Source organism: Alexandromys fortis, unplaced genomic scaffold (genome assembly GCF_014885135.2).
Source record: "Alexandromys fortis isolate MF-2015 unplaced genomic scaffold, M_Fortis_MF-2015_v1.1 scaffold_62, whole genome shotgun sequence".
NCBI classification, from domain to species: domain Eukaryota; kingdom Metazoa; phylum Chordata; class Mammalia; order Rodentia; family Cricetidae; genus Alexandromys; species Alexandromys fortis.
The window spans coordinates 6,299,199-6,309,268 of NW_026067942.1; the positions used below are offsets into that span (position 1 = coordinate 6,299,199).

Sequence of the window (10,070 nt, forward strand, 5' to 3'; positions counted from 1 at the left end):
GAACCACCTGTTGATTCAGCCAGCAAATCATACTATTTCCTGTGCCTCATTCTGAGTCAACACTGGGGCTTTCAGAGAACAGAGCCCTGTCAATTCTTAGGGAGCATGGTCCAGTCCCTTTATGGATGTCCATCCAGACCCAATTAAGTCTATGGGCTGATGAGCAGGGACCACTTCCAAGCTCTGAACTCTGCTTAAGGCCAAAGCCCAGCAAGGATGAACTTTCATGGTGGCCTGGTCAATGTCAGACCCTGTCAGCTTCAGGAGGCCATGACTGACCCCACTCCAGACTTTTTCCTATTCTTTTGGATCAGAAGATACTGGCTGTGGACGGAGATGAAGATCTCACAACCTAGAGAAGCCAAGCTCAAGGGAGAACAATGGAAGAGGAATTTCTTTCATGTCTCAGGGCCACAGACCCAGTAAATATAAAAACCATGTACACACGTACATGCACATGCATGCATGCACTGGTGGGTGTGCAGAGAGACAGCTCAGTGGTTAAGAGTACTTGCTGCTTTCACAGAGAATTTGGGTTTGGTTCTCAGCACTTATATGGTGGCTCACAACAATAATTCTGGTTCCAGGGAACCCAAAACCCTCTTCTGGCCTCCGTGGGAACCAGGCATGTACACAGTGCAATACGTTCTTGCAGACAACACACACACATGAAATATGAATAAAAATTTAAAACCAAGAATGAATCATGGAAATCAAAAAACCCATAGAAATGAATTTTACTGGAAATATGGTAAATTAAAGTTGAGACTACTTTAAAAATTATTTGGATTTTGAAGTAAGATTTTGATATTTAAATTGATCGCTGTAATTCAGAACTGGGAAAAAGACTATTTTATAAATATGCCCTTTCCCCTAGAGGCTGGAGTGGCCAGGGAGCATCCATCACTTCTTCATCACTCTTTCTCCTCCTCAGTCCATCCGCCTGTCTGTCTTGCCTCCCTTCTCCATTTTTTCCTATAACTGTATGTCATTATTTCAAACTATATCGTTAGAAGAAAATAAACCCTCACAGAATATCCCAGGCTCTAACCTGCACTATCCAAGACTGGACTGGATACCTGCAGCTATTTTGTGGTGCCCTCTCTGACCTCCTGAGTTAGCTGGGAGCACAGTTAATACCCCCAATGGCATCCATGGCAACAGCATCATAAATAACGCCTGTTCCCATTCGTTGGATGCTGTGAGCCAGGTTCCCCTCAGACCTTCCACAAATGTCAGTCCTTGGCAGGAAAACCCAGTCTTTTGCCCCCAGCGCGAGGGATCAAACCCAAACCCAAGGTCTTACGGTCACGGCTGAGCTATGACCCTTGTCCTTAGCCTCCGTTCGAAACGCACAGCTTTTGAGCCAGTTTCTGCCCTTTGACCCAGGGCTGTGGCCACAGATTAAGTAAGCCTGAAATATTCCCAACCGAGAAAGGCTAACGAAGTCACCAGAGTTCATCTCTGACGTTCTTGACGCGGCAGAGTCACCAGCAACCACGGTTCAATAGCCACGTCTATTATCCCAGGTGTCTTATGGGATGGTTTCTCAACAGAGAACAGTTCATGTGTGTGAGTGGGTGTGAGTCCAGGGCAAACATCTGGTATGCCGTCTGTGAGTGGTGCTGCCAGGAAGGGCGGGGCTAACCTCCTGGTCCCTGGGTCCTGGAGGAGAAAGCCACCATCATGCCCACTTCTCCAGGAAGTCTCCACACAGAAAGTGGCCTCACTAAAGTCACAGCTTCAAGGGCCGTCCATAGCTTGACGATTCCCAGTTCTGTGTCTCTGGCCCTGAGTTCCCAGCTCATATCTGCACTTCCTGGTGGATACCTTCCGAAGATACAGCTTCTATTCTCACCCCACCTGGCCTCCCACAGTCCAAGTCCTGACCCACGTTAGATCCAGAAGCCATCCCATTTCAGCACTGGCCTAGCCTGGACCTTCACCTGCATGCAGGGAGGGCCCCTTAGGGAGTGCCCTTCCCACAGGACTCCCTCTCCTCAAGTCCTAGGTCAAAGGCCAAGACTAGTGATGCTTTCCCTGGTCTCCTAATTTAAAATGACAACGTTGCCTCTACTTATTCTCTGAACCCCTTTGTTTATTGTATGTGTTTGAGCCTTTGCCTGCATGTGTGCTCACATTTGTACAGTTGCTTGCTTCTCTGTCCCCCGCTTCAGCTGTTTTTTTTAAAAAAAGGATTAATTTTTTATTATGCATGTATTAGTGTTTGTGTGTATTTATGTATGTGTGACATACATAATTGTTGTGCAGAGGCCAGAAGAGGATATTGGAGCCCCTGAAACTGGAGTTACATACAACAGTGAGCCACCATGAATGTGGTTCCTGGGAATTGAACCCGTGTCCTCTGCAGGAGCAGCAAGTGCTCTTAACTGCTGAGTCATCCCTTTGTGCGCGTGCACCTCTCTCTCTCTCTCTCTCTCTCTCTCTCTCTCTCTCTCTTCTTGATGTGTCTCAGAGTGACCTCAAGCTCACTGCTCTCTTGATCCTCCTGTTCTGTGTCTGGAACACACACACACACACACACCACACTCTATCTGCTCATTTGTGTATTCTAGTCATTATTCCATTATCTTTAGACATTAGAATTTAGGCTCCCCCGGGGCAGTGCCTTTGTTGATTTTTACCCCTGGATCTAGCCTTCTGCATGTGCTCACTGTGTGTGTGATAAATGTGTGCTGAAAGGAAGGACCTGAGTTGGCAGGACGCACCTCAGCTTTGGTGACCGCAAGCTCCAGAGGTCTGTTGTTGATGGTCACTGACTCCAGCGCAGAAGACATCCGGTGGCAGAGGTGCTTATTCTGGATGGCGAACCTCAGCTCTTCCTTGACAAAGGGTGTCAGGTTAGCAAAATCCTCAAATACCAGCGACCCAGGAGGTGAGAGGCAGGGGACAATGGCAGATGCACTGACTTCTGAGGCAGAGACCTGGCCTGGATGTTGAAGCATCATTTTGCTGAAAGAAAAAATTAAGCCCAAACTACTTTAGGGGTCCTGGGGCATGGGATCCAACCACGCCGAAGAACAGCCCACCCCAGAACAAAGTCCCATCAGCCTTTGGGCTTTTGGCTTGTTTTCATTTCATGCTCCTCTCTTGCCTGTGGCTGGAGAAAAGACTGGAACATATTTACCACTGTTTTGCTAGGTTACATGCTGTCAAACTGCCTCTTAGGTGTTTATGCTCATACCAAGGGACCAGTGCTGTCCTGCAGGCAGCAGTTTCTGCAGAGAGTCATAACTGGGCAAAAGTGCTGTTCTAAACAGATGCGCTCTCTCTCTCTCTCTCTCTCTCTCTCTCTCTCTCTCTCTCTCTCTCTCTCTCTCTTTCTCTCCCACACACACACCCGTGCTCACGGCTCAGGGGGCTGCTGTAGAAGCAGGAAGATGGGGAGAGAGCTGTGGACAAGACATGGCTGCTCCACTCAGCCTGCAGAGGACACTGTAAGATGGAGCCTATCAACATCCCAGCATGGATTAGGGAGGGCAGCTTGAGGTCCCAACGCTAACAGAGGAGCGACAGCAGTGAACCCCTGCAGGTGAAAGGGGCCACTTTATTCAGTGGTGTAGTCACAGCTCAGTTGTCCTTGTTCTATAACTAACCCAACACCCACGCTCATGCAAGCAATGCTAACTAAAGCTAACAAAACATCAAAAAGTTGTTTGTTTGTTTGTTTTTACATGCTGTCCTCATTGTGAGTAAAATATTCTTAAAACACGCAGCTCAAAGATGACTAAAGTCTAAGAGGGATGACTTTTCAGGCTCTTCTATTAGTTTGTCTTGTATGCAGATTATGCAAATGTGATATCAGTCCCCCCCACCAAAGAGAAAAAACATTAAAAAACAAAAACCAGTGCCATCTGAAATCCCGTTGTCAGTCTCCTTTTCAAAAAGAAACTGGGAAGATTTGTGAAATCAAGGCGAATCTGCTAGGGAGCTGAGATAAAAGCGGGAAGTGGGGGCCTTAAATTCCACAACTCTGTGCCGGAAGTTTCTACCACAGGAAGCTGGGTGTGTTTCTTCACCCCAGTCCTTGGCAGGGGGTGGTAAAGGCGGGGACTTGGGTCCTTTGGGAACAAGGAGCCCCTTCTCAACGAGAAGGCTGGCAAAGCAGAAGACTTCAGAGTAAGTCAAGCAAGGAAGAGGGGGAAGACCGTGCTTATGGGGGTGCTGTTAGCTCTAAGGTACGAGGAAAGAGGCTTGCAGTAGTGGCAGAGAGGACCTGGAATGGGTCTGGTCACAAAAGAGCAGGCCATTCAGCTCTGTGAGACTCAGTCTTCATCTGGAAACTGGCTGAGGACTCTCCTGAGCCAGCAAACCACTGATGCTCTGCCCCACAGCCAGGTTCCACAGAGGCCACGCTGCCTGCTGACCAGTTGGACAGCTGCATAAACAAGGTAGGGACGAGGTGGCCGTACCAAATGGCTTTGTCGTTCTATAGGCCACAAGGGCAACACAGGAAAATCAAGGGCAGTGCGATCTAGAAAATTACCCTTAGTCTGTAGCTAGAACTCACGCAGCTGTGACTCCCACCCTTCCCAAAACAGGAGCAAGGACAGAGCGGCTGTGTTCACTACAGTGGTCACCAGTCAAGACCCAGAGCGCAGGAAGCCTTTTGGCAAACCTCTAACATTACAGGAAAAAAAACTATATATCTTGTCTCTTTTGAGCCTTGTGGGAACCTAGTGCTGTAAAACCAGGTCCCATTTTACACATGAGTTAACCAAGATTTAGACATATCACATTAACATGGGATAGTATCAGGCACCGGGATTTGGTTTTCTTGACTTCAGAACTCATGGCCTTAATTTATATGCTACATACCCAAATATTATACTTCATTGAACTAAAACAACAACAAAAACAGAGCAAAAGTTTGTGGGGGAGTGGAAGCAGACGGGAAGGCAGGAACAGAAACAGTGTGGGTGGGTGGGTGGGGGTGGGGGTACGACTAAGCAAAGATTTCTACGGAACCCCTTAACTCTGCTCAAGAAATTGCTGGTCTTTTCCTATCAGGTACAGACTTGGCTACTGCCTACATCCAGGTGTAAGTTTAAATGGGCTGTTTTAGACATAAAATTCCCAAACTAGGATTTAAAAAAAAATCAAGATTTAAAGACCACTTAGTTATATATTGTGACTGTACCCCCCAGTGGTTTCTTTCTCCAACCTAAAGGTAGGCCGGTAACAAGTACCCTGTCCCCCCAAGAGTGGTCTGAGGGGCTTAGGAAATACAAGATGGTGCCTTGGAAAATACGCCACCAGGAGCTACGCTGGGTCTCTCAGGATCCGGCACAAAGGGATGGCTGCTCTCTAGTGGAGACTTGGTGGGGGGTCTGCTCACCTTTGATGCTAAAAGCTCCTCCTGAGGGTCCCTGGCCCTAGAGGTCTAAGGTCCATGAGTGGAGGTAGAAATTCCAGACCAGCAAATACTGCCCTCCACAAGTCAGAAGAACTCAAGAAATGCATACAATTCTCTCCCGTGCAGCAGGCCTGAGAACTGAAGGTCCTCTTCATGGAATCCTGGAATCTTGTGACTGGGGGCTGTTTCTCTGGCTTCTGAAGTCAGAGGCTCAACATCCTCCCAAGCACCCTCATTTCCCCTTCCTTTCCAATTTTACTCCAAAACAAAACAAAACAACCAGTTAAGGGATGGGATTCAGAGCTGCCGCTGGCCTGGACTTCATTTACACGACTAGATGGGTCATCACTAGTTTGAGCCACAGTGGTTGAGTTTCTTAATGAACCCTTTGGACTTAAGAGTAAAGACAGGAAGAAACCAAGGAATGTCAGTAGTATGGAATGTTTTTGTGAAAAGCTGGGGGTGGGGCTTACTTGGGGACACAAACATGTTGTAAAGCTGTAAGACAGCCTTTCTGATAACCAAGTGGCTTCATCTGTAAAGATCTGGTCGTCTTGTATAGTCTCCAGAGATTCAGCCTAGAGTCAGGCTGTGCCCTCCAGGGAAACAAAGTCTAAAACTTCAGCTAGTTTTCAAGAGTGGAAGCCCTCTAACACAGCCCGCATCTGAGAGGGGAGAGCTGAGTTAACTCTCCAGACCAATCATAAATCTTCTTTTTGCTTCAGGACTCGCATCCTGCTTCCTGACTTCCAATCAGAATCATGTCATACCGCTGGCAATTTCATCATTTTCAAGAAAGTGAAACTTAATTATTTAACTGGAAGTTTAACTCCTAGAATTTTTCTCCAAGGCTTTGAAATTTCACTTTTGATTTCCACTTCCTTCCACTGAGCCATCTGTCAGCCAGACCTGCCAGTTGGGAGAAGGTAGCCACCTTCCCCTGACTCTCCACATCCTATTCTTTCTCCTGTTGGCAGGCTGGAGGTGCAAGGCTGGGCTTCAGGTCTGTGTCTGCCCTCACTAGCTGAGCACCAACTCAGGAGCCAGAGGCTCTCTGACCTTCAGTTCCTATCTGAAAATTGTGGCTGAGGTTGCCAGTTCCCTCCCTGGGCTGCGGGAAAGAACTCATCACACACGCACACACTTGAAAACACAAGAGGCTGACACCCACACAAGCATTCTGACTCCACCTCCCTTCGGGGAAGCTGATTAGTTCTGACCATCAGGAATGAACTGGAACCCTCGAGAATTTCAGGTCAGCCTGTCACAACTGCTCCACGGTCCTGAGACTTCCACTCCACTGTTTGCTGACATCAGCACTTCTCCATAACTGTTGTGTTATTCAGAGATTGTGAGTTTCCACAGAAGAAACCATTTTCTCCTGAAGTTTCTGTGGTGTCCTGGCTATGTCCCTTCTTCCCTGGCTGGGTTACCCTGGAGCCAGTTCCTTAAGGAATCACAGACTCTGGCTAAAAGTACCCAGCCTTAGAATGGTCTAGATCAGATCCTTATTTTGTCATTTAGTAAACTGGGGTCCAGGAAGGAAAGAAGCTTGCCTAAACTCACAGAGCTGGAGGGTGGTCCGGTCCAGCCAGGCTGCTGAAGCCACCCTCTGCACAACCACAAGGGCCCATCAGTTCAAGAAAGAAACCACAGGCAGAGCTGCCAACCAGGTAGCAGCTGAGGGCTCAAGAGACTCATATCGTGAGGAGGCTTTGACAGAAGATAGGAAGGGGTCACAGAAGAAAGCCGTGTGGAGAGAAGGGATTTGGATAGCCGCAGGTCTGTCAGCAACCTCTGAAACCTCAGAAACAACGGCAACCGCTCCCAAGGCAAGAGCCTGTATGTGGAAACATTATCCCACAACAAATGCTACATGCAAAACATGTGCTCTCCTGGTGACACATGCCTGTAATCCCAGCACTTGGGAACTGAGGCTGAAGGATTGCCGTGAGTTTGAAGCAAGCTTGGGTTACACAGGGAGACCCCGTCTCAAAACAAACAAGGTGAAGGGCAGAATAAAACTTTTAAGTTGATTGGGCTTGGCAACTCCTTTGACTTATAAGGAAGCCTGCGATCTACAATAATGAAATTAAGGAAAATAAAGTGGCTAGGAGGAAAATTTTAAAATGGGAGAGGGGTCAGAGCAGAGAACCCACCAAGGGGAGAAAAACAGGAGAAAGGATGGACAGTGAAGCCCCTTCCCTTCCCGTCTCGGGGACACGCGGTGGAGAGCCAAGCTCTCGCTCAAGACCCCTTCCTGGCGCTTTTTATTTCGTCTGTTTCACTCTAAAAACTGAAAACTTTCCGCCAAAACCTGGCCATGTAAACCACACAGCACAGGGCTCCAGCACAGGTAGAGAGGCGGCCTGTCATCTCAGCACTTGGGAAGTTGGGCAGGAGAATCACCAGGAGTTTAAGGACAGTCTGGATTACAAGGTGAGGCTGTCTCAAGAATACAAAACAACAACCCCAACACACACACACACACACACACACACACACACACACACAATTTGTCAAGTCAAGTAGTTCCACTACCTGGTCCCTCCACCCGTTCGATCCGGTCCCCGCGGTTCTCTTCGATTACACAAAGCAAAGAAATCCAAGAACCGGTTAAAAGAAAGTCAGAGCCACAGAGAATCAAAAACAGCGAGAGAGGTTGGAGCTGACGTCCCAAACCCTGCCGCTCGCCGCTCGACTTAGCGGTGCCGAGACCTCTCCGGAGTCCGCGCTGGGACAGCGCGACACCGGCGCTCGCCGCCTAAATTAATCCCAACTCACTTTCGCTCAAGATCTCTACGCTGTCCTGCCGCCTAGAGCTCAGCTCCAGGGAGCGCAAGGCGACCTCCAGCGGCTGCGCCGGGACCTCGGACCGAGCGTCCCTTCCCCATTCATTTCGCTCGGTACTGGGACCGGCGCTCCCTTCAGCTGCCGCCACCGCGCATCTCGGCTCCGGCGTCCGGACACCAAGTGAGGGACGGAGTGGACCGCGATCCAGAGAGCGTGGGTCACCCCTGCGCACCAACACCCAACACCCACCCAGACGACCTGTCCTAGCTGAAGGCTGAGAGCGCGCAATCTCCTCCGTCCATGGGCATCTTTCACGCCTCAGAAGAGAAAGTTTGTTCTTTCACTTTTCTAGAAATTTTGCCCCAGCTCGGAGCGGCAGCGCCAAGGGGTTCAGCCGAGCGAGTGTGGCGCGGGAGACTAGGACTCGAGTCCCGGGTGGCTCAGGGGTCCCGGGACTGGTCACCAGAGGGGAGATGAGAAGGGGAGGGCGGCTCTCCACCGCATGGCTCTAATACTCACCTCCAGTCTCCGTTCGGGGCGGCCAGGGTCCAGAGGGCGGCCAGAGGCGGGCGGTCTGTCCCGCCGACGGGCGAGCACCAAGGACTCTGCTGGAGCGCGGGCTGGCCGGCAAGCTCCGCGGGGAAAGCACCGTGCCCAGCGAGCCTCGCTGAGTGAGACTGTGGCTGGGAGCGCGTTGCATCACCCCTTTTATAGCTCTGGTCCTGACAAGGCTAGCTTAACTCCAGGTTACCAAAGCCAGGCTGACGTAATGCTATTAATAGCTTCCAGGGAGAGCCGGCCAGAGCAGGGGTAGAGGAGGCCGAGGGCGGGGCTAAAGGTGGGTGGAGACCGCGGAGTTGGTGATGCAAGTGCGAGAAGGGGCGGTCACCGAGCGTCCAGCGCGCCTTGCACGCCCGGGACACACACACACGCCCGCCCTCTTTCTCCATATCAGGCCCGGAGTCGCCCGGGCGCACCGCCAGGTGTGCGTATTCGCCGCTGCGTGTTCCAGGCATGAGCCAATGGTGCCCAAGCCAGCGGCATGACTCCACCGCCCTGGCATCTCTCCCTCCGCTAGGTTGGGGAATGGGGGGGGGGAGGGGTGCTCGGGAGGCGGGACCTGGCGGTGGCCCAGACTAGGTGAGGCTGGGAAGCGGGCACGACCTTTCTCAAAAAATGCGTGGTCATTTTTTCTAAAACTTCAGGAAAAAGCGCCTTCTCTGGCCAGCGGCTTTGCTCAAGGAGGGGGTAGGGAAGAGGCAGCGGTGACAATCTCCCGCGTGAAGGAGGTGCCCAAAGTTACCCTCCGGTGAATCCAAACCGTTACCCGCCTACCCGCCAGTGTGACCTCCGCCGTCGTGGGCCCCAATAGCGGCCGTGTGTTAACGCAGACGATCGGCCGGCCTCTTTCTCCCAAGCCCGCGGCCCCCGGGGGCCTCCGGACTCGCTAGGAACTGGAGATGCTAGTGATAAGACGCTGTCAGTTTGGTTTTAGGTTTTTAATAACAACCACAAAACATTTGAACAGGGAATTTGAACAGGGAATTCTCGGCGAAAGCAAGAGTGTAGAAAGAGGAAAAGTCTGGAGCGATCGGAGGCTACCCAGCGCAAGTCTAAGAAGGGCTGCGGAAAAGACCGATCAGGGAGTCCAGGCAATAGGACGCTTTGATCTCCACGTGCCTGGTCTTGGCAGAGGTTGGGGCGGGGGCTCGCCTGGATGTGAGGAAATATTTAGAGAAAAACCGTCTCCAGGTTTCCAGTGTCTGTCTGCAGGAACAGACAGCTGTGCTGGAGCCTGGCCGCCCGGACTGAGCACGTACCACTTAAAGTCGGTACGTGGGGCCCTCTGCCCTCAAGTCTGGTGGCTGGAAAGACTAGACGTAGGGTTCAAGCCGAGGCC

At 50.8% G+C, this 10,070-nt stretch overlaps 1 protein-coding gene across 1 annotated transcript in view; it reads right to left on the minus strand.

Moving 5' to 3' along the window:
* Nucleotides 1-8,929, minus strand: part of Atf3 (activating transcription factor 3) — a 12,824-nt gene extending 3,895 nt beyond the window's left edge. Inside the window, exons 1-2 of the mRNA XM_050148227.1 lie at nt 8,690-8,929; nt 2,730-2,973 (exon numbers count right to left, since the gene is read on the minus strand). Coding sequence (XP_050004184.1) covers nt 2,730-2,969 — 240 coding nt within the window. The 5' untranslated portion in view covers nt 2,970-2,973; nt 8,690-8,929. The remainder of the gene's footprint in view (nt 1-2,729; nt 2,974-8,689) is intronic.
* Between the last annotated feature and the right edge of the window lie 1,141 nt (nt 8,930-10,070).